We start from the raw sequence: 25,054 nt of genomic DNA on the forward strand, positions 1-25,054 counted from the left end.
ATATTTTATGATATTACAAAATTTCTGACAAATATTTTCTTAATAATATAATCTATGTTTCGATTGTTTCTTCTGTTTCCTTTTAATGCATTGTTTCTGAAGTTATTTTTCCTAGACTTAAATATTAGGCAATAATCTCATCACAGAGGAAAAACTTTCTGTCAGGTATGAATAAAAGGCTTTCATCTTGTTGACGCATTAATATATTTAAATGTATTGTAAAGAATATACAGATTAGAAAAGAAAAAGCATAATTGCCTTTTTTCATAGTTGACATGAACATGTATAAAGAGAAGACAAAAAGATAATACAGCAACTAGAACTAGTGAATTTAGTAAGATAATAGCATACAAAGCCAAGATTCAATATTCAATTATATTTATCTACTAACAAGAAAATTTTGAAATTTAAAAATTTAAATATACCATTTGTGATAACATCAAAATATTGAACCATGAAATAATTAGGAATTTATAAAATGAAATCTCCCATAACAGGAATTACAGAGCATTGCAGAAATAAATTAAAATGGAGGGTAGGAGGGAAGATGAAGAGAGTTAAAAGGTATAAACATACAGGTAAAAGAATTAAATTCAATGCTTGATAACAGAGTACAGCGACTACAGTTAACAAAATGTGTTATACTCACATGATGAACACCTAAATACTTGAACACTATGCATTATATACAGGTAAAAAAAATTTCATGTATTACCCATAAATTTTTACAAATAAAAATAATAATATAGTAATCCAATATCATTCACTGACAATGTTAACTCAGATGGATAGACATTAAGTCAGTGCTACTATAAGAACCACTACTTGTTTATGTTAATGCCATATAGAATGAAATAAAATTCACTAAGATACGAAAAATCAAAAAATTAGAAATTCTATTAAAACTCATTAATGTTAAGACAACCAAATAAAAATGTGGTCAAAGGATTTGAACATACATTTCACCAAAAATACATTCAAATTTCTAATAAATACATCTAATAATGTTCAACATCATTAGTCATCAGAGAAATGCAAAATAAAATTGCAATGAGATACTACTTGATTGGCTATTACAGAGACTGACAATACCAAGTATTGACCAGGATATGGAGCAACTGATATTCTCATTCCTTTTGGTAAGAATATACAATTTTAAAACCACATTGAAAAAAAAAGACTTTCCAATTTCTTTATTCTCTCAAAATATGACCCACCAATTACATTTCTAGGTATTTACCCAAGATTATCAAGCTGTCTTCCAAAATGTCTGTACCTTTTTGTATACCAAAAAGCAATGAATTAGAGTTATAATTCTCTACATCTTCACCAGCATTTGGTGGCAGTGTTGTTTTGGATTTGGCTGTTAATGGCTGGGGCATTTCACTGTTTAAACTTGCAATTCTTTAGTGACATATAATGTCAAGTGTCTCTCCATATGCTTATTTGCCATCTATATATCTGTTTTTTAGTGAGTTATCTGTCAGGTTGTTGGCCCATTTTTAATCAGTTTGGTTTTTTTTTTTTTTTCAATTGTTTTTACAGAGTTATTTGTGTATTTGGGTAAGTCCTTTATTAGATATTTCTTTTGGAAATATTTTACTTCTGCTCATAGGTAGTCTTCTTATTCTCTTGATATATGTCTTTTCAAAGAGCCTCAGCTTTACTTGAGGCAATGGTCATCAAAGTGTGTATATTTGTGTTTTTATAATTTATATGCATACATTCCTGTGAAAAGATATTGTATGCATTATTCAACATATACAAATATAAAAAAGATATAGTAAAGAAATATCTATTTTTAAATTTATAAATGTATTTATTGGGGCTCCAAGTTGCAAACTAAATAATCTACTTTGGCTAATTTAAGGAATTAAACTATATTAGAGGCTCTCATTTATTAGGATGACTGTAGAACCAGTCTTTTGCAGGCTATTAGTGAATCATAACCCTAGGGCTTCACTGCTACCCCCACTGACACCCCTGACACTTGAAACTAGAGGCTAGATATCTGCCAGTGCTGATAGAAAATAATTGAATAGCTTTGCTAGATAATAGAAAAGAATAAAATGACTCTGCCACCTTGCTTGCCAGAAGATTGTGTTTCTCATTTGTGACCTCTTGGCTGTAAGTGATAGATAGTCCCTGTGCTACATGCTATAGGTGTCCATAAAGAATCTGGAAATGTGAGCTTTTTATATCCTATTTTTGGGTGATAAAGGTCATTGCATTATTGTGTTCAAAACACAGGCATGCCCCTTTAATAGTCCCCCCAAAGTCTTAATTCATTCCAGTATTAACCCAAAAGTCCAAGTCTGAGGTCTCATCTGAGACAAGGCAAGTCCCTTGTGCCTATTAGCCTGTAAATTTGAAAGCTAGTTAGCAACTTCCTAGATACAATGGGGGTACAGGCATTGGGTACATACACCCATTCCAAATGGGAGAAATTGACCAAACCAAGGGGCTATAGGCCTCATGGAAGTCTAAAATCCAATAGGGCAGCCATAAAACATAAAGTTTCAAAATGACCTCCTTCATGCCTCACATCTAGGTCATGGTGATGCAAGAGGTGGACTCCCACAGCTTTAGACAGCTCTGCCTCTGTGGCTTTGCAGAGTACAGTCCCCCTCCAGGGTGTTTTACAGGCTGGTGTTGAGTACCTACAACTTTTCTAGGCACATGAGTGCAAGTTATAGTTGGATCTACCATTTTGTGGTCTGGGAAATAGTGGTCCCCTTCTCTCAGCTCCACTAGGCAATGTCCCAGTGGGGACTCTGTGTGGGGGCTCCAATCCCACATTTCCCTTCCATACTGTCCTAGCAGAGGTTCTTCATGAAGACCCTACCCCTGCAGCAAACTTCTGCCTGAACATCCAAGCATTTCTATACATTCTCTAGCACCTAGGCATAGGTTTCTAAACCTCAATTGTTGACTTCTGTGGAACTGTAGGCTCAACACCACATGCAATCTTCCAAAGCTTGGGGCTTGCACCTTCTGAAGCCATGGCCTTAGCTGTACCTTGGCCCCTTTTAGCCACAGCTGGAGCAGCTGGGTTTCAGGGCACCAAGTCTCTATAGTACATACAGCAAGGGAGCCCTGGACCCAGCCCACAAAACCATTTTTCCCTCCTAGGCTCCTGGGCCTGTGATAAGAAGAGTTGCCACAACCCTTCTCATGTCCTGGAGACATTTTCCCTATTGTCTTATTAATATTTGGCTTCTTGTTCCTTATGCAAATTTCTGCAGCAAGCTTGAATTTCTCCTCAGAAAATGAGTTTTTCTTTTCTATTGAATCATCAGCCTGCAAATTTTTAAAACTTTTATGTTCTGCTTCCCTTTTAAAAATAAGTTTTAATTCCAAACCATATATTTATGAATACATAAAACTGAATGCTTCTAAGAGCATTAAAATCACATCGTGAACACTTTGCTGCTCAGAAATGTCTTCCGCCAGATACACACACTAAATCATCTCTCTCAAGTTCAAAGTGCCACAGATCTTTAGGGCAGGGGTAAAATGCCACAAGTCTCTTTGCTAAAGTATAACAAAAGCCACCTTTGCTCCAGTTCCCAACAAGTTCCTCACCTCCATCTGAGACTACCTCAGCCTGGATTTCACTGTCCATATCATTATCAGCATGTTAGTCAAAGCCATTCAACAAGTCTCTAGGAAGTTTCAAACATCTTTCTGGCTTTTTCTGAGGCTTCCAAACTGTTCTAACCTCTGCCTGTTCCCCAATTGCAAAGTCACTTTCACATTTTTGGGTATCTTTACAGCAGTGCCCCACTCCTGGTACCATTTTACTGTATTAGTTTATTCTCATGCTGTGAATAAAGACATAAATTACCCACAACTGAGTAATTTATAAAGAAAAGAGGTTTAATTGACTTACAGTTCAGCATGGCTGGGGAGGCCTCAGTAAATAGAATCATGGTGGAAGGGGAAGCAAACACATCCTTTTTCACATGGTGGCAGGAAGGAAAAGATTGAGTAAAAGGAGGAAAACCCCTTATAAAATTATCAGATCTTGTGAGAACTCACTCTCATGAGAACAGCATGAGGGTAGCTACTTCCATGATACCATTACCTCCCACTGGCTTCCTCTCACAACACATGAGGATTATCGGAACTACAATTCAAGAGAGGATTTGGGTGGGGACACACCAAAACCATATCAGTTGTGATATGAGAAATTATCAAATTAAGATGTAGGGAATATTTAAAAGATTTGAGCAACCACAAATGACAGATCAGTGCTGTAGGAGTGCAAAATACCGTTTTGCTCCTATTAAATATATAATTGTTATTGATAATCTGATTTATAAATGTCTTTAATAATTATGATGAATAATGCTCTAAGAAGCTAAAACTTCAAGCAGAATACACCCTAGGGAGGAATCAGCCTTAACAATAATTCTATAAATTTAATTTTCAAATTATTTCTCATAATTATGTTTTAGTTGACTTCATATGTGATCTAAACACATTATCGCTATTTTGGACTTATGATGTAGCTCTTACAGTACATATAGAAGAGCAGATAAAAGTATCAGTTCAACATTTCTTTGTGGTTTGTGCTTTCATGATAAATATTATCATCTTTTATCCATATACAATGTGTTTATTCATTTTGCATAGGTTAATTTGAGAGAACACAGGCAAGGGTATCTTTACAGCAGTTCCCACTCCTGGTACCAATTTACTATATTAGTTTATTATCATGCTACTAATAAAAACTATACATCACAATAAACTGAGAACCAGCCAGTAAATGAGAGAATTGTAGTCCACCTTTTCACATTGTCAAGTTCTCATTTTCCTTCAGCTTACACTGCTTATTCAACATCATTTCTGCATCATCTGATGCACTGACTAAATGAAGGTGCCTATGTTAGTCTGCACATGATATTAATTCAGCATATTTGGTTTATTCTTCTTTAGATTAAAAATAAGTATGTAATCTTATTTTTAATATTTGCCACAGAATGACATTTCAGTCATTTGGTCAATGAAGGACCACCTATATTACTGTGGTCCCATAAGATTATAATAACATGTTTTTCCTGTACCTTTTCATTGTTTAGATATGTTTTGATACACAAATGCTCACCATTGTGTTAGAGTTGGCTGCAGTATCCAGTACAGTAACGTGCTGTACAGGTTTCTAGCCTAGGAGCAACAGGCTGTACCAAATAATCTAGGTGTGTAGTTAGGTTATACCATCTACGTTTACGTAAGTACACTCTATGATGTTCTCACAATGAAAAAAACCACTTGATGTGTTTCTTAAAGTATGTCCCTGCCATTAATGCAGTACGTAACAGCTAGTACAATATGTAATACATGACTGTATTCAGAATTCTAGCTATTTCTCTTATATTTCAAATGGATTTCCTTGTACACTGTGTGGCACAGGGGCATTTCATTTTAGCAACCACTGTTTGAGAAAGGAAAAGTCTTTGAAGGGTGTTGAGCAAGGTTGTGACATGGCCAAATGTGAAGTTTTGATTGGTGATTCCATGTTAGCATATAAAGTTGTATTGGAAAAGATCAAAAGCATGAAGGCCAGATAAGAGAATACTGTATGTTATCTGGGACAGAAATGTGGGGGATGTCCGGACAAATGCTATGACTGAATGAATCTCAGTTTTCTTGGTGACTGAAGAATAATGGGACTCATCCAATAAGAGTCTGTGTATGACTGAAAGTAGTTACTAAGCTAGGAGGAAGAATGAGGAATGATTTTCTGGTTCCTGACTACAGCACAAGTTTTTGATTTTTAGAACAAAGAGTAAATTTTTACATGGTTTATGATTCCTGGTTGAATTTTTAGGGGTAAAAAAGTCAGCTGTAATATTACTCTTTCCTGAAACCATGCAGTAGTAGTATCAATGTTTTCACTCATTTCACACACATTCTTCTGGAACCTGGACACTGCTCTAGAAACTGATTCTTTCCAAATATCAGGTAAGGTTATTCTCAGGTAGACCCTCAGTTTATATAAACATGATTTTCCCAAAATGGGAAGTAAGCGACTTTTCGTAAGATTAAAAAAAAAAGATTGTTTTACTATTGCATTATGGAAATGTAGGTGACTTCCATTGGGCATCCTGTATTTAATTCATTGCTCCTGCATTTCTTGCTTTTAGCTGGGATGACAGCAGTTCAGTGAGCAGTGGTCTCAGTGACACCCTTGATAACATCAGCACTGATGACCTGAACACCACATCCTCTGTCAGCTCTTATTCCAACATCACTGTACCCTCCAGGAAGAACACTCAGGTGAGAATTACCGCCTTTCTTTTTTCCAGTGCTTCAGCCAGTTTATTCCCCAAAATAACTTTATATTAGATTAAGGGATGGCACACAGTCTTAATCCATAATAATTACAGAAGCTGGAAAATGCAGAGATAACAAGGACTCCCTTTGCCACTCCTGAACCCTGAAGTATCTTTAAACTTTCCTAAAATCACAACCCTTTGGAGGGACAACAATGTGCACTTCAGATTATTTTGAATAAACAGAAGCAGCTTACATATATATATGTGTAATATGCATACCATATAGACTGGAGGTGTAGTTATCTACACAAATGTATTAATTAAATATTGAATAATGAATTGATATATTTGCATAATAATGATGGATTAATATATTTGTATAGATAAGTATACCCCTAGGCTATATGGTATGTATATTAATAATTAATTCATTATTAATATATTTAATATATGTGTGTAGATGACTACACACCCAGGCTCTATGATATGTATAAATTAATATATAACATAAAATTATATATTAATATAGTACACTAATAATATTGTAATATATGTATTCGATTGATTATAATCTAATTAAGAAAGATTTATATTAGCATCTCTCCTTATAATATTGACATATTTGTTTAAAAATCTAACAATTATTTTCATAGTCTAATTTTAGATACTTCTTGATCAATTTTATATTGATATCTGAAATACATTACTGGATCTCTTGTGAATGGTAAATCAAAAATGAACATTACATCATTAAGTTTTAGCTCTTCTTACTTATTCTTATTACATTTGATATAGAAAATTTCTACCTTTCTCTAGCGTTTAATTGGGGTTTTCTGCACATATTTATTCTGACATTCTCTAATATCTGCAAGTGGGAATTATGTGCCTAAAATTAACAAAACGTAAATGAAGATAAATCAAAATAGAAGAATCTCTGGATTTATCCAGTTATCAGAAAGTACATTTCATTGCCTTAAATCACACTTTATAAATTTTTCTACATAAAATTTTTCTGTAATACTTTTCTTTATAGCCAAAGACAGATTCAGAGAAACGCTCCACAACAGATGAGACCTGGGATAGTCCTGAGGAACTGAAAAAAACAGAAGAAGATTTTGACAGCCATGGGGATGCTGGTGGCAAGTGGAAGACTGTGTCCTCTGGACTTCCTGAAGACCCTGAGAAGGCAGGGCAGAAAGCTTCCCTGTCTGTTTCACAGACAGGTTCCTGGAGAAGAGGCATGTCTGCCCAAGGAGGAGCACCATCTAGGCAGAAAGCTGGAACAAGTGCGCTCAAAACTCCTGGTAGGCTTGTCGTTTGGCAGCTCTTATGCAAAAGTGCTTTACTTTATTGTTTCCATCCAATCTTTGTTTTCTCTAACAATAGCATTTCTAAAACAATCAAAATTATTGTCCCTATTAAACATGGAGTCAAATAGTTAAATCTTTTTTCTGTGTACATTTCACAAACTTCGTTATAGAAACCCAAATAGGGCTTATATCTACGCATTCTCTCGAGAGCCCCCTTATAAACTAGGGGTACTGGATGCCTTACTTTACCACAGTTATTTCTGGTCATGGGAAAATAAAATTAGGTTGCTAAAGCAACGATGAAGTTTTTTGTTGTTGTTCTGAGTTTTTAATGAAAGTTTGGAATTTTTACCCTAAATATGCCACTGAATTTCACTTCGAACTCTGAGAGGCAAAAACAATGACACGAACCAACCGGAATGCTGGAGATTTGAAACACTGCTTGTTCATTAGACTTCATGAAAGAAGAGAATGAAATAATTCTTCAAAATTGTACCACAGTTGTTTTTAAAAAAGAAGGCTCTTCCCCTATTTTTAGAGTACTGCCTAAGTACTAGTAGTCCCACTGAAGTACTAATTAACAGGCTACTCCAAATATAATCATCACACAGATATTCAAATGAATTTTTTTCTAGTAATTAGCTTGATAGGATTAAGTTCTATCCTTATAAAGAGAGTTGCAAAATACAAGACATTAACAAATAGCAAAAAATATGTTTTCATTTTATCTCTTCCATCTCTCCTAAGGTTTCTTCTGACAGCCAAATTTTTGTAGCTATGTACTCAGTCCTCTCAATATATTAGAGTTTTGATCTAAGACAATACATGTAAGAAAAGAAATAATGTAAAGAAACATTCACATTTAACACATTGTTTCAAGAAGTGTTGTGATATTAGATTGTACAAGTACACATATTTGTGTATTTCTCATTAATTAGGGAAAACTGATGATGCCAAAGCTTCTGAGAAAGGAAAAACTCCCCTGAAAGGATCATCTCTACAAAGGTCTCCTTCAGATGCAGGAAAAAGCAGTGGAGATGAAGGGAAAAAGCCCCCCTCAGGCATTGGAAGATCGACTGCCACGAGCTCCTTTGGCTTTAAGAAACCAAGCGGAGTAGGGTCCTCTGCCATGATCACTAGCAGTGGAGCAACCATAACAAGTGGCTCTGCAACACTGGGCAAAATTCCAAAATCTGCTGCCATTGGCGGGAAGTCAAATGCAGGAAGAAAAACCAGTTTGGACGGTTCACAGAATCAGGATGATGTTGTGCTGCATGTCACCTCAAAGACTACCCTGCAGTACCGCAGCTTGCCCCGCCCTTCAAAATCCAGCACCAGTGGCATTCCTGGCCGAGGTGGCCACAGATCCAGTACTAGCAGTATTGATTCCAACGTCAGCAGCAAGTCTGCTGGGGCCACCACCTCAAAACTGAGAGAACCAACTAAAATTGGGTCAGGGCGCTCAAGTCCTGTCACCGTCAACCAAACAGACAAGGAAAAGGAAAAAGTAGCAGTCTCAGATTCAGAAAGTGTTTCTTTGTCAGGTTCCCCCAAATCCAGCCCCACCTCTGCCAGCACTTGTGGTGCACAAGGTCTCAGGCAGCCAGGATCCAAGTATCCAGATATTGCCTCACCCACATTTCGAAGGTAAGGATTATAAAATGATGCTGGAAAAACATAAAGGATATTACTTATAAATGTGTATGTGTATATATATGTATTCTAAATATAAAAGGTACATATCTATCTTAGAATTCTTTAAAGTACACAGCGAGCTCTATGAAACTTACCACATAAACAGCAAAAAAAAAAGTTCTCATTTTGAGAAATGGCCAAACTTCAAAGTTTCACTGTCATTGTAATATTAGCAACACAAACAATAGCTAAAAGACTTAAAAGTAGGTGGTAATACCTAAGTGTAGTGATAAAGCAGAGTAATAGCTTGTAAAATTTCTATAGATTTTCCTCCCTCCTTTTTACATAAAAAAATAAACCAAAGTATGTCTCTATGACTGTTGGCATTCACTTACAGCATCATTTTCATGCTGGCTCTTAATGAGTTGATGATCATAAATGTAGATGAAGTTGTTTCCCTTGTAACAGATTACATTGGACAGATTTATACAGTATCATATCTTGACACATCAAAGATGATCAAGATATGAAAGGGTTTGAAAATATTCCAATGCTTGGTACAGTATCACAACTGAAGAGTGGGCTAAGCTTTTTAATTCTTCATCTGCTTTCTTTGACATGACTCTGGTAAGGATCATGACTTGGTTTCTGTTCCTGTATTGTTTTTGCTATTAAATATGTGGAGTTCTGCTCTAAGATATCACTGTGTTTAAATACCCATGTGTTTTTAAGTGGTAGGAAAATAAATGCAGTTAAAAATTGGGGACAAATATCTAAACCTCTCTGGATTTGTTTTCTTATCTGCAAATTGGCAGAATATGGTTTATAGTTCATTATGTCTTCAGTATTTTTAATGTTTGTTTTTATTCTGTTGACTAAACCCAGAACTTTGATATCTTGGAAATGAAGGATTTTGAAACATTTATTTTTTTATATTAAAGCAATCTCAGATACCCAATTGTTTGAAAAACCTAAAGGTTTTATTCCTCAGTAGAAATATTAATGCTGCAGAACTGTCTTTTTAGAATACCGGTTCTCATTGGGAAGAATGAATTATGACTTATAGGGAGAGTAAATATTTCTGTTTCTTAAGTAAAAGCCAAGAGTGCCCTCCTGTGGCCCATTACCTATGAAACAATTTCTCATATTCGTCATAAAATATTTCACTGTAGGAAATATGGATTTCATTGCAACTTAATTAGTAATCATTATGCCATTACTTCATATCATTGTATTTCCATATTTACATAAATTTGATTCTACCATCTGCTTCATTTACAAAACTAAAATGTTTTCTGAACTAAACTCCAAAATCTAACAGCACCAGCTCTGTTTCAAATCACTATTTTAAAAAAATGTATTTGAATAGCACTGGCAACTGACATAAAACCCTCTGGCCTCTGGTGGGAAAATCCAGACAAACTGACTTGTTGCCAACAATGTCCAATATTGTTTCCAACCAACTGCTCCCTGACAGTCACTCAGTCCACGAGATACTAGCATAACTCCCTAAACTTGCCTAAAGCATTCCTTCTATATTTTGAATAAACTGTTTTAAAAATTAAGAAAAAAGAAAACATAAGAGAAGAACTCATTTAAGTGTTGTCTATCGAATGCGTAGAAGTTGTTTCATTATAATGGTTCTGTAAATAGGTAACAGCAAGTATGGTCAAACTTGAATTTGAGTGAAAGTCTCATGATCACTTAAATTATGAAAACCGGGGATTTTCATGCTTGACTTACTTTTGTTTCAGCCACTTCCCCTCTTTCCCTGGTAGGAGCCCAGTACGGACCTAGTCTTATATGAGAGATTTTCAGCATTTGATTAAGAAGTCCAAGCTTATAAAAGTTCATTAACATAGAGACAGGACGTGCTTTGTAGTTCAGTACACCAAAGCACACTTGGCTCTGTGTACTGTAACTCTAAATATTAAATGTGGATATTAGCTTCTTGGAACAACTGAAGTTGTTATTTGTTTTTCTTTTAGGTTGTTTGGTGCCAAGGCAGGTGGCAAATCTGCCTCTGCACCTAATACTGAGGGTGTGAAATCTTCCTCAGTAATGCCCAGCCCTAGTACCACATTAGCGCGACAAGGCAGTCTGGAGTCACCGTCGTCCGGTACGGGCAGCATGGGCAGTGCTGGTGGGCTAAGCGGCAGCAGCAGCCCTCTCTTCAATAAACCCTCAGACTTAACTACAGATGTTATAAGCTTAAGTCACTCGTTGGCCTCCAGCCCAGCATCGGTTCACTCTTTCACATCAGGTGGTCTCGTGTGGGCTGCCAATATGAGCAGTTCCTCTGCAGGCAGCAAGGACACTCCAAGCTACCAATCCATGACTAGCCTCCACACGAGCTCTGAGTCCATTGACCTCCCCCTCAGCCATCATGGCTCCCTGTCTGGACTGACCACAGGCACTCATGAGGTCCAGAGCCTGCTCATGAGAACGGGTAGTGTGAGATCTACTCTTTCAGAAAGGTGAGCTTTCCTGGAGGCATTGATAACATCCTCTCCCTTCTTCCCTGCTCTGTGCCTTAAACCCCTACCCCATTAAACTTCCTTGATTTCACTGTGAGTGCCCCTGTGCAAAAGGATGTAAGAGTGATGAAACTGGGCCTTTCATTTGCTCTTATTACCAAATTTACAGAGGAATAAAATCATTAGGGGTAGGGTGAGTGGATAATTTTGTTAATATGAATGCATAATTTATACCCAGTAGGCAATGTGAGTAAAATTCAAAGTGTGTATTTAGATATTGAATGAGATCTCCTCAAGACATTTTAATGATTTTGCTTAAGCTTCAGAACAATGCTAGCTCCTTATGATGACTTAAGCATTTTCAAAGACCAAATTGAAATTATTCTACAGTTATGCTCAGAGCAGTATGTTAAATTTGTTTCATTTGTACTTCCATGAAAAAATAGCAGATGGATTTCTTGGAAATCCTAGTTGGCCTGGTAAAAAAAAATAATCAATTGTCAGCCATGAATTCTTAGAGAAAATTATAGTGCCAGTGCCATATTTAATAGACCCCTTGAAAAGCAGTCATATTACAAAGCATTTCTCATTGGCTACACACACACACACACACACACACACACACACACACACACACACACACACGTCTAATTTAACTTAAAGTGGAGAACATAACAAAGCATTTCTTACCTAATATGCTTATGGCAAAGCATCCCTACAAGCAAAATTACTCTAATTTTTTTTCCTCAAAGTGATCCTTTCTTGGATATACTGGTATTGACTCTTATCACCATGAAAATGTCTTAAAACCACTGCTTTTTCCCTGACAAATGCAATGCTATTTGTTTCTTGGCACAAGTAAAGCTTTAGATATGGTCTTGGCCATATGTGGAAAGAAACACTGGTCACTGAAAATACCTGATATATCTTTACATATCTTTCCCTAAGTTTTTTTTTTTTTTTAATCTGAAATTGATGGTGGCATTTCTTCTTTTCTAGACTTTCAGTTTTACTCCCAGAGTGATATTTTAAAATATCAATTAAAGCCCTTGACTAGATGCTGTCTGTGTTACACTGGTTTTCCCTTAGTCCAAGATTCCTCAATTTGAAATTCCCCATTTTCTCTTGACTTTGTAAAATACAAAACCCAGAGTAAAACATTGCTTCTATCCCTCTTTACTTGCCTAATAATGAGACAGGGACAGCCGTGCAAATGGGGCTTTCTAGTGAAAAAAGAATTTTAGTACCAGCTAAAATATTGGTGCTTGCTATGCTGGGCTGCTAATCACAAAATAAATTTTTCCTCATAAAGAAAAAAACTGGGCCAAGACAAGCATCAGCGTGATAGCAACTAAAATGTAACCATTTCTCTTTGGTTTTGCTGTGATATGCTGCTGTAGACAGCATACATTAAAACCAGTGAGGGTTCCTTTTTCCAACTAAAAAGTCAGACTTCCTGTAAAATCTTTTATTTTAGTTTCAGTACTTCTAAGGTAAATGGGCCTCTTCACATGTCATTTATAAAACCACTAACAAATAAGTTACATTAAAATATATTAGCAACCTATAGTTTTAATGAATGTATCCTAGATTGTATGCTCATGTTTGAGGACTCGAAATATCAAGTTGATAAACAAACCAAGCATACTGCAAATAGGGTATTATTTATTAACCGTAACCACCTTCCACAATACTGGTTATTTTTTAATTATAAAGGTAATCCATAGCAAGTTGGCCATTTAGCCATCAACCTATTTCTTTAGCATTCAGACATTAATCCCAGATTCAGAAATATAGTCAAGGAGCTATTTGTAACCAAGTACCTCTCAAATCAAAACTAAATTATAAAATTGGTTAGTTGTATAGCTATAAACAAAATGCAGCTTTAATATTTTACTCTATATTTTAACTGAAGTCAATAAAATTTTCACTATAGAAATACACTAGAAAATATGCAATTACTTATTTTTAAGCATATTTATTTATTGTACACGTTCAACCTTTGAAATAGGCCAATTTTATTTATGTTATTTATTTATTTTGAAATGGAGTCTTGCTCTATTTGGAGGCTGGAGGGCAGTGGCGCCATCTTGGCTCACTGCAGCCTCTGCTGCCTGAGTTCTAGCAATTCTCATGCCTCAGCCACCTAAGTAGCTGGGATTATTGGGGCAGACCACCACGCCGGGTTAACTTTTGTATTTTTTGTAGAGATGGGATTTTACCATGTTGGCCATGCTGGTCTCAAACTCCTGACCTCAAGTGATATAACCCCGCCTTCCAGTAAATTACTAGATTAAAATAAATTTTGATATAAGACACTGAGCTTTTTGTTTTCTTGACAACAGAACTGTAAGCAATAGTAAATTACTCTAATCCTTTCAAGTACGTTTAAGAAAGTTTATGACCTATTAAAGAGAAAAGTAGATCTAGTGGGTGATACTGGCTTAATTATGATTAATTAATTGGTTAGTTAAGTGTCAGAAATCCTAAGAAAACCAAAAAGCTACACCCAAGAAAAAATGTATTAATGTAAATATTTAAGGCAAATTAATTAGTGATATATAATAAAGATGTATATATGTTCATGATTTACCTGTTTGTCTACAATTTTAGATGATTTCTTTGATATTTAAATTTAAATCAGTCGATTTTCCTGTAGATTTTAATTTTTGTTTAAATTGTTCTTCACTAAATTAAATAAAATACATTTGTAACAGTTTTCCCTCTGCAGTTGCTTTAGGTCATTGGTGGCCATTGACCTATAACTAGTCTACATTTGTTTTTGGTTTTGTTTTGTGTGTCTGACTCAACCAAATTTTTTAAATTATTTGTAGTAACCACTTTGAAAATTCTGGGTTTGTTTTTAAATGTCGAATCTGGCAATGCTGCCTTGACATTTCTGCCCAGAGACTATTGGCTCTAGGCAGACAGTGCCTGTCTGATTCAAACTGTTGACTAAAATCTCCACTACATTCATTGTCACACCCTATCTGGCCCTTGCTGGCATATGAGTTTGCAATCTTTGTGGGTTTGCAGTAACTGTCTATGTTACAAAATCATTAATATCTAGATTCAGACATATTTCTGAATAAAGCTTTAAACTATTTTGGTAACTTTAAATATATTCTGTTTTTTTTTTTTTTTCATTAAGTTGCTCTGCATCATATAAATATAAAACTTTTATACAACTGGATGAGTTTGGCAAAAGAATACCAACTTTTTATTTTCTTTGTGGCATTAAACTTTTGACTTGTACACATGGAAAGAGATAATCCTTGAAATGGCTTATGACTACATAAATGCTTTAACACATGTGGTCCATATTTAGAGATTTCTCATATTTATTCAATATGATTTCTTTTGTTTGTTTATCCACACTACTAAGAAAATTTCTATAGCCAACATATATACTGTAACTGGCCTCTACATAATATAGCAATTACTTTATGTGGACATTCCCAATAAAGTTAAAGCTGTATAAAACCTTTGTATGCTTTCAATTGCAGTGCTAAATAATGGACTACACATAAAAGAAAACATTTTAGCTTTGGTTTGAGTGACTAAATTTTAAGTCAGCCTGTTTACATTCATGTTATATCATCCCCATTATACATACCCTGTGTATTTAATTTTGATCATTTGGGTTCTAAAGGAAGAAAGCTATAATTCTGCAATTAAAATTAATTTTACACTTTTGCTTATCCACATGCCAGAGATCATAAAAGAAATCCCCAGACTTGGCCCACTTAGGTGTTGATATCCTCTTCCTGTATTTTTAGAGAGGCCATTTCTCATTTTCCTTAGACACACGTTTTCAACCCCTCTTGTTACCTGTAGTGAATTCCATAAAATAGAGATGATAAATTTATAGCACTTAAAATATCTAATTTATGATTTCTAAAAAATGGTATATCTTAGTTTCATTAAAATATTTGAATAAATGATACCAGAGTCAATTAAGTTTTAGGCAAACACTCATATACCTTTCTTCACATGTGTAAATGGGCAATAAATATGCCTTTATTTTTATTAAAAATAATTTGGAGACAAAAGATAAGTATTAAATAATGTTTTATACCATCTCTGTTCATTGGAAGTTGTCATTCTAACTAGTTAAGCTTTAATAGCCAGAGCAGATATATCTCATTTTGCATGTGATATCACAGCAAAAGTCTTGTCAGTTGCATAGACAAGGGAAAACTAAGATAGCATATAATCAACAGAATTCAAAGGAGAATTATGCTAACTAGATTTAATCTATTTTCTAGTAATCCTATCACTAAACTATCATCGAATGATATTGTGTTAGAAAGGAATTCAGCATGTGTGACAGCAATGGACATTTGTCACCCTTAGTTGGCCTTTTTCAATGAGTGAAGCATTTTATGTGTGTTACCAAAAAATTATTTTTTATAGTTCAGAGAACCATTTCTGTTGGATGTGTAATTTGGAAGTTTTGTTTACATTATGTCCTTAGGGGTTTTCTTTGTTTTAACAGCATGCAGCTTGACAGAAATACACTACCCAAAAAGGGACTAAGGTATATATTTCTCTCAGCACAATTGCTGCCTCTCTCTGTTGTTATGTAAATTTTGTGTGCTGTCTCTCTTCCTTCTTTGTTTGTTTGCAATGTAGCATCTGACACTGACAATGAAATCACTTTTAATCTTGATAGTTTCTCTGGTCCGAACAGTTGGCGAAATAGCCTCTTAGGTAAAGATACTAGTAGAGGTTGAGGCTGTGGCTCAACTTAAATAAATTCCAATATGAATACTACTATTTTGAAGAAATAATTCTAAAAGAAACTTGTCCCAGGCATTGCTTTTGTGGGGACAGCAACTTTTCGTAGAATGCAGAGCTCACTGCTACAAATTAAAATAAAATTAATTCTCCTAACATTTGCATATTGGAGGCATATGCTTGCAAATCCTCAAAACCCAGACTGTCTACAGATGTGGGCAGCTAACATTGAAAGGTTGAAGGATGCTGCAATTTGAATCAAAGAAAACATATTTTTATCATCATAGGGCAAATACTGTAATTAAGGCATGATTTTTATAAAATCCTTTTGATAAAAATCTCAAAATTATTTCAATTTCTATTTTTCATGGGTGCTGCTATCAGATCAATTTAAATCTGAATTAATGTAATATCATTTAATAATCTCAAAATAATTATTCCATCCATAATAAAAATAAAATAAAAATGTAACTTATGGCCATCTTTTACTGTGCACTTTTATCTGAGGAGGGGACATAGAATGAACTACTAATAGAGGTAGGTCACTGAATGCATATGAAAAGTCGGCTACTTTTGGTGCTAAAAATTTACTTACAAAAAGAAAAAGAATTTTCCCAGTCTGCTGAAACACAGAATAATGGCAAAACTAGGTCTTTCTCCATAATTTTTTTTTCTCTCCAATATTTTAGCAATAGCAGTTAGCTGGCAATCATTCCATTTTAATATTTTGTTCCAGAAATTTGTTTTCCAGTAAAATGAGCACATCCCCCTCCTTATTTTTGTAATCTAGGCATGATGTCGAGTGGCAGCTTAACAAAAGAACTGTTTTTCCTTTAATAAAAAAAAAAAAAAAAAAAAAAAAAAAAAAAAAAAAAAACCTGCCAGTTAGTATTCCATTTCCCTATGCCTTCTGCGACCATCACTTCATTTCCCTCAGTCCTGGCCCATCACTGTCCTCCATTTGTAGTCCATGTTTTCACCCTCTTTACATCCTTTCTAGCCCTGTGTTTTCGAGTTCTTCTCAATTAACTTGCCTGTCTGCTCACTGCTTATGATTTTCAACTGCATATCTGATAGAAGCATAATTTTCTCCTCAAATCCTTTTATTTTATTTTTTTCCTATGAGATTCAAACAGATGGTGTAAGATCATCTGGAAGAACTGAGCAATTATAATTAGATTCAATCTGTTTGAAGCTGTTGTTCATTCCGAATAGTAACCTCCTCTCAATTGTTTTCCTGTCCTGGCATTGCCTTGCCCTTGTAGATGTGCTTAAGTGTCTTAGCTGTGCTGTTTTGCAGATACACCCCATCATCTCGGCAGGCCAACCAAGAAGAGGGCAAAGAGTGGCTGCGTTCTCATTCTACTGGAGGGCTTCAGGACACTGGCAACCAGTCACCTCTGGTCTCCCCTTCTGCTATGTCGTCTTCTGCAGCTGGAAAATACCACTTTTCTAACTTGGGTAAAATATTCTAAAATATCAGTTTTGTTTTGTCTCTTTCACCACCCACTCTCACAGAAGCACTGGAATCTCTCCATAACACAATACATTTTCATTTAAAGGGAGGGTTAAAGGCACTTTAACAGTACCTTCCATTTACTTGTCACAGAATAATTTCCAAACATTATGCTATATGTTGCTCATGACAAATGCTTAACGTAGGTTAATACTGTGGTTATATTCCAGTCTAGGCTCCAGAGGCTCAGAGAGGTCATTTGACTTGAAAAAGTCTTACCATTACTAAGGGTTCAAGGCAGTACTCAGTTCCAGAACACCTGACTTCCCATTCCATTTTAGAATCCTCTTAAATAACAGGAAAGCAGTTCCTTATTTGTTTGAAATGTTAAAACATCCTTAAAAAATTAATACTCTTTTGTAGAAAAACAGAAAATAGAAACAGGAAGAAATATTTATGTAATTCTATGACTCCAAGTTAACTTCTTTTAACGTTACTAAAGTTAAAACTCCTTAAAATGCATACAAGAATTTCTGTTAAGACAATACTCTGAATATTTTCAGGTAGATACAATGAAAAGTAAATTACCACCTTAGTCATTTGGTTACTTTGTATTTAGCATTATTTGTATGAAATATGATATTGTTTACATAAATGTTAAAAACACTCTGAATGACAAAATAATTAAAGAAAGCTAAACATGCCAGATACCATTTAATAGATTCAATGACTTTAAAAGTAGATTTATCTTCTATAAAGTCACATATAAAGTGGTGGCATTATTTTTATGGTAAATATTTTTATTATTAGTTTTATCAGAAAATCTTGTACATAAAGGTGATTTCTGATATATAATCTTATTAGAGCTATAGATGATCATTTCTATAGAAAAACTTATCTCTAGGATAGAAGACAAACAAGAGATTTCACTTTATAATTTGCCTTTGTCAAACTGTCCCAGAGAACATCAATTCCATCATAAAAGTATTATTTTGATATTATATAAAAAATTAGTAAAACACACAAGTCAAAACCTTATATTCTCTAACCTTCAAGTCAATCATCAACTTCTGCTAGATTTTTGAATACCTGAAAACAAACATACAGCACTCAAACCATTTGTAATGAGGCACAGCAGTGAATTTTTTTTTCTTTTTTTCTTTTTTTCTTTTTTTTTTGTTGGAGTCTTGCTCTGTTGCCAGGCTAGAGTTCAGTGGCGCCATCTTGGCTCACTGCAATCTCCACCTCCCAGGTTCAAGAGTATTCTCTTGCCTCAGCCTCCCACGTAGCTGAGACTACAGGCGTGTGTAATCACGCCCAGCTAATTTTTGTATCTTTATTAGAGATGCGGTTTTACCATGTTGACCAGGATGGTCTCGATCCCCTGACCTCGTGACCTGCCCGCCTCAGCCTCCCAAAGTGCTGAGATTACAGGAGTGAGCCACTGCACCCGGCCAGCAGTCAGTTTTAAGCCTTGTATTTTCCAGCTTTCAGTAGAATAACCTTCATTGGTTTATTAGCTTTTTGCCAGTCTTATTTTGCCTTACTGGGCCTAAACAGAGTATAATACAGAAACATGTTAATAAGCCATACTGAGAACAGGATAAATGCAGGTTTCTAAGTCCTTAGGGACACAAGTGGGAAGAACACATCCCATGAACACAGGTGAATGAATGTCCGTAGTTATCTCTGATTTGGTAGTTTCATGAGATCATTTTTTCTCTGAGGCTAAAGTCTCTGGTTTAAGTCTTCTTAGCAGCTACCAGAACAGAAAGTGAGTTTACTTTGTCTCCGAATTCTTTTTCTCCATGCTCAAGAATCCCCTGCTTCCCTGATCCCACTGAAAAAACTCCCCTGAGAATGAAGCCTTGTTATTCCAGGTTTCCCGGGAAGCCTTGATTCCAGGCTGGATAAAGTTGTACAACACTCCCCAAGGTCTAAATCCCATAAACAATATCTTCTGTCTTTATAGGTCATAGAACTTTTTATTAGCATCCGGGAAGATTTCTCTTTTGAAAGGAGGCTGGAAAACCTTTATGTCAGTCCTGATCTGCTCATTAACCACTGTATAGAGGAGGAAACCCAGCTCGTCCAACTTGAGTTTCAGGGAGAACAGGTCTGCAGTTTCTTCTTGTCAGAGAAAACGGCCTGGCACAGGCACAATCAGAGCTCCTTTTTTCTCCCCATAGCTCCTTTGCTTTGAAAGTTGCTGGTTACTTCTCCAGTGTTTTCAGGTCTGTATTCTCCAGGTACTCCAGCACCTCCTTCCAGGGCTTGGACAAAAACACATCTGTGTTGGAAGCAGCAGTGCCAAGGCAGTAGCCTCCAGGCTCTTACCAATGGACCACATCCCCACAGAGCAGCACTTTGGGTTTTCAACTGCCCCTTTCATCTTGCCTTCTCCCAAGCCAGAAGCCCAGACACTAAGGGGCCAAACCCTCCTGGGCACCTAGAGTACCAAGGGCCTCATTACGTTTTCTCTTTTCACTGGAAAAAAAATTCTAATAATGCACCTGAAGAAGATTCACATTTTTCGGTAATTTGGACTTTGCAACTTTCAACCAGGACAAGACTCAAAGCTATTTCTTTTCTATTGCAGTCCTTCCCGCTATATTGAGTAGGGTTTTTAGCAATTGAAAACAATTATTTTGGTCATGGTTTTATATGAGCTAATGAATTCATATCAAACACCAAGTTTTTGTTGCCTAATCTATATAGTGATGAGAGTCTTTGCCTATAATGCCAAAGAATGTTTAGTTTTATTTAATTTTAGTTACAGTTAATTTTTTAAAAAAGCAAAAAGCCTAACACCTTAACTTCAAGAAAATGAATTTAAAATGTTTGTGTAGATCGTAGAAATATGAAACAAAATAATTTTATGCAGCATCTGAAACACACTCAAGTCACCTAAAGTGCTATAAGCTTGCTAAGTACCTCATGTCTCCTATCAAATCTTTTCATTAATTAACATTAATTTGATTAGTTGACTCTTTATTCTATTTTTCCCCACCATTATTTTTATGATTAAATCCACCTTCATTATTCTTTAGGAATGAAAGTACTCACCACTTCCTATGTCTGACATTGGTAAAGTCATTTAAACTTAATTTACTTATCTCTTGAATGGATATATAATACTGAGGTCATATTATAAAGAGTGGTGGATATAGTGTACATAACATAGAGAAGTGTGTAAGACTTGTTAGATTCTGCCAAATCATTATTTTTATTGAAAAACATGTCTTACACTATCAGAGAGTGGCACTCATCAGATATGTGTGAGCTTTGTCTATATTTAATTGAGTAGTAATTCACAGGACAGTAACCATAGGATTTTATGTGAAGGAGATGCAGATTTTATTTTTGGAAAACTAGTACAAAACTGACATTTTTATCAAGGACTCATTTACCACAAATGTCAACTATTTATGCAAAAATAAGTTTATTCTAAGATTTGCATAAACTAAAATTAACAGGGCAACTGAAGCCAACATGTCCATGGCCACAATGTGTTAAAAATAGTGATTATATAGCACACTTAGGAATGTATTTTATTACATAGTTTTCAGAATTAAAACACAATTAATAAATGAAATATGAATTACACTTTTCCTGATAACAAACATATCTGTAGAGCTTTAATGTTCTGATGAACTAGAAAACCGCTAATCAAATACATCCCTTACATTTCATTCCTATAGGAACCGAGTCTGAAAGGTCAAGTTTACCTTTCTAGAATGTGGGTTTCCCCCCTTAATCTATTGTGCTTTATATCAGAGATCTCTCAGCTGTGTCCGTCAGGCCATGACTGTAGTGACACTGCCCTCTTGATTCTCTTCATACTTTTCCAACTACAATTCTTTCTCCTGGGGTTGCTCATCTTAACATAGCTATATCATTTATCGTAGACACAAGGTCACTTTTGAGAGTGAATGGAACTATATTAATAATTATTCCAGGCATTAGGTACAAACCCTGGGCAATGCAATTTATCCTCCTTCTCCTCCTCATATTTATGTGTTTACCAAGTTGTTTTTCCTTTAGACTTTTTTAATCCTAAACTTTTTTCTATGTTCTCATTTACAGCTTTAATTCTGAGCTCTCAAATGAGCATTTCACTTTCTGAGATCTTTTTCAGCTCTAAAACTAAAATTCAATCAGTATGCTAGACTGTATAGCCCCCTCAAATCAAAGTCATTTCTTAAGTTCTTTTCTTCTATTTTTCTTATAATTTCACGTACCGTCCTTTTCTCTACTCTAGTGTAAAAATATATGTAATCAATAGTCTTTCTTGAAACTGTGCCCTTCATATTGTGCATTTTCAGTAGACAGGAACCTGTGATTTTATTTTCACAATATCTCCTAGATTCATCTCTCATTTTCAGTGATATTGTCCTTGCTGAAGCGTTTTTAACAGTACAGAATTGCAGTAGATTTGAAATTGTTTTTACTGTGTCGACTCCCTTATGTCTCAACATTTCACCTATTGGGAGATGTAAAAAAGGTATTCCTATTCATGTCAACACACTCTCGTGTACCTCCCCAGATCTTAGAAACACAGATGGCTTCAAATCAGGCATTTTGAACCTTTATGCTGAATCATTTCATAGTGGAAAAAAAATGACTAATTTCAAAAACATAGAAATAATCTTTAAAGAGTTTTTATTGTATTTACAGTTCACCTGAACATCTGTTTATTGGGCAAGAAAATAAGTACTCTTAAAATGCAATCATAAATTAAAGTTACTTTATTATTAAATTATATATATATTATAAAAACTTACCTTGACTATGTCCTATTGTTGTCTTCTGAAATCACCCATTTTTGATTTGACCATTGTATTTTCTGGATAAGCAGTACAATACAGGATTATGATTAATATTCAGGAGTTGCAGTATTCATGTTTTCTTTATTCTTTCTACCAATTAAAATGTATTAATATATAAAAGTTTTAGAAATATTGCTGTAAGAAAAGCACCTACGACATACATTAGAAATTTAAGATTGCTACAATTATGTCATATTAGAGAGACTGCTATGAACTACTGCCACAGTGACCTGTAGTTTGTGTGTAGTTCCCAGCATGCTAGCTCTAATAGAAACCATTTCCCTTCATGGAAGAATAACAAAATATAACTTTCGTAAATCAAAAAGTCTTTGGATGAACTTTATGTATTATTGGTTGTAGTTCTTGTGAGGCATCTCATAACCTGGTGAGACTCATTGTCATGTTCCCATGAGTGATAACAATTGCTCACATTCATTTTTCACCTTGCCACAAGGGTTGCATGCAGGAACATTAATGTCAACCTGTCACTTCTAATATCCATCTAATATAGGAAATATTAGATGGATCCTTTTGCATGCAGTGATTGCTAAAAACCTTCCTCTACCTTGAATCCCTTCCCATCTTCCTGTTCATCCTTCAACCTTCTCAGAGTAAGCTCCTGTCTTCTTTTCTTTTGGAAGCATAGAATCTCACAGTCAGAAGAGACCACATCTGGTTCAACCCTTCATCTCTTATGTAAAATTTTATGACATCTCTAGCTTCTTCTTTAAACCCACTAATGATAGAAACTAGTTAAATCTAGAAATAATACTTTTGAAATTCTTCCTTTAAGAGATCAAATTAAATTTTTCTGAATCTTCAGCTATTGTTCCTAGTGCACCTTGAATCACTAGTTAATGTCTAGCTGTAGATGCAAAGGTAGAGAGTGACTTGGGAGTATGTAAAAGCCAAGTCCAGCCACACACATTGGATTATGCCTGTAATGTCAGCATCACTCAAGAGGCTGGGGCAAGAGGATCCCTTGCCAGGAGTTAGAGGCTATGGTGAGCTGTGATCATGGCACTGCATACTTCAGCCTGAAAGAGAGAGTGAGACCCTGTCTCAAAAAAATATTATTTAATAGTATCATAAAAACCCAGTCCGTATTTATATCAGATCCTGTTTTCCTCAAGTTACTACAAATAAATATATAATCTTAATAAAAGATTAGTGGCTTGGCCAAGATAGTAACTTGGCTATGCAAATGCAATTTAAGACAAGGTTAGTAGCCCTCTTTTTCCTGATAGATTGCCACATCTGTTTCTCTTCTATTTAGAAATTCTTGTGTGTCTCCTGGCTTTGAATGGATCTTAGAGGCCTTTATTTTTCCATTCTTACTCATAAAAAAGTAAGGGGTAGTTATTGGGTTATTTGGTCAAAGCAGATGGAAAGCAAAACTACCACTAGATGCTCTTTACCAATTTGTGTTTTATTCGAAAAATTGTCTTTGTCTATGTTACGTTTGTCTTCTGTGGTATAGCTTTTACGTATTAACTGTTATCCTTTTTCAGACATCTCTCCTACTGGCTACCCTTGAAATCAGAGACTGTGTCATATTTTTCCTTCTATTCAACTATAACATCTAAAAGTAGATCTGTCATAGTCATTAACTTAATTGAACACTCTTAAACAGTTGGGTGTCATTTCCTATGGAGAAGTTATCAGAAGTGTTTGTACATGCAAACTATTCCCTTTAAAATCTGTACTAATCCTCATTAATGTTTCATCTTGATAGAGCTACGTATTATCTATTGAAATTGTAGAAGGACACTTCACTTGGAATCCTTGCAATCATTTTGGTAAGAATTTTACAAAGCTGAAAAGCGAATGAAATATCCTTCTAACCTTTGGGATATGTATATTAAAATGATGCACTTACAAATGTGTTGAATACTTCATTAATGTAAACAAGAGTAAATTCATACTGTGAACCAAGAATATGGTGACATACCCCAATCTTGCCACCTTAAACACAAACATTTTAAGTTTGAATGTCCTACAGTATACCTACCAGCTGTTGTCACTAATCAGACCAAAACGTACTAATGGTCACTGAAGGTTGAAGGAATGTGCTTGAAAGATAGGCAGGTCCTCTCCCTCTCCCTTTTTACTTTTTTCTTCTTTCCATCCTTTCTTCTTTTTTTCCAATAGGTTGTGCACTTCGCAGATTTATATGCTCTTCCTTTTCCATTACATTTTAAATGTGTGATTCTTAGTCCTATGCTTCCTTTTACTCCAGTCAATTACTTGGCTCTATCAGAGGGTTGTTCTCTGTGCTAATTCTATTAATACCAGAATTATCAAGCACGCTGCCTTGCAAATACAA

The 25,054-nt window shown here is 35.2% G+C and overlaps 1 protein-coding gene and 1 pseudogene across 7 annotated transcripts in view; one reads left to right on the forward strand and one right to left on the reverse strand.

Moving 5' to 3' along the window:
- The window catches only part of NAV3 (neuron navigator 3), a 618,166-nt gene that overhangs the window by 515,363 nt on the left and 77,749 nt on the right, over window positions 1-25,054 (forward strand). For 4 of the 7 annotated variants that reach the window (XM_017513855.1, XM_017513856.1, XM_017513860.1 and 1 more), the window contains 6 exons: window positions 6,150-6,282; window positions 7,315-7,585; window positions 8,530-9,238; window positions 11,215-11,703; window positions 16,202-16,243; window positions 17,744-17,904. In XM_017513855.1, the coding sequence (XP_017369344.1) occupies window positions 6,150-6,282; window positions 7,315-7,585; window positions 8,530-9,238; window positions 11,215-11,703; window positions 16,202-16,243; window positions 17,744-17,904 (1,805 nt within the window). The remainder of the gene's footprint in view (window positions 1-6,149; window positions 6,283-7,314; window positions 7,586-8,529; window positions 9,239-11,214; window positions 11,704-16,201; window positions 16,244-17,743; window positions 17,905-25,054) is intronic. The other 3 variants (XM_017513857.1, XM_017513859.1, XM_017513861.2) reach the window with 2 other exon arrangements.
- On the reverse strand, window positions 19,321-20,291 carry LOC108292780 (annotated as a pseudogene).

The sequence above is a fragment of the Cebus imitator genome, unplaced genomic scaffold (genome assembly GCF_001604975.1).
Source record: "Cebus imitator isolate Cc_AM_T3 unplaced genomic scaffold, Cebus_imitator-1.0 Scaffold507, whole genome shotgun sequence".
NCBI classification, from domain to species: domain Eukaryota; kingdom Metazoa; phylum Chordata; class Mammalia; order Primates; family Cebidae; genus Cebus; species Cebus imitator.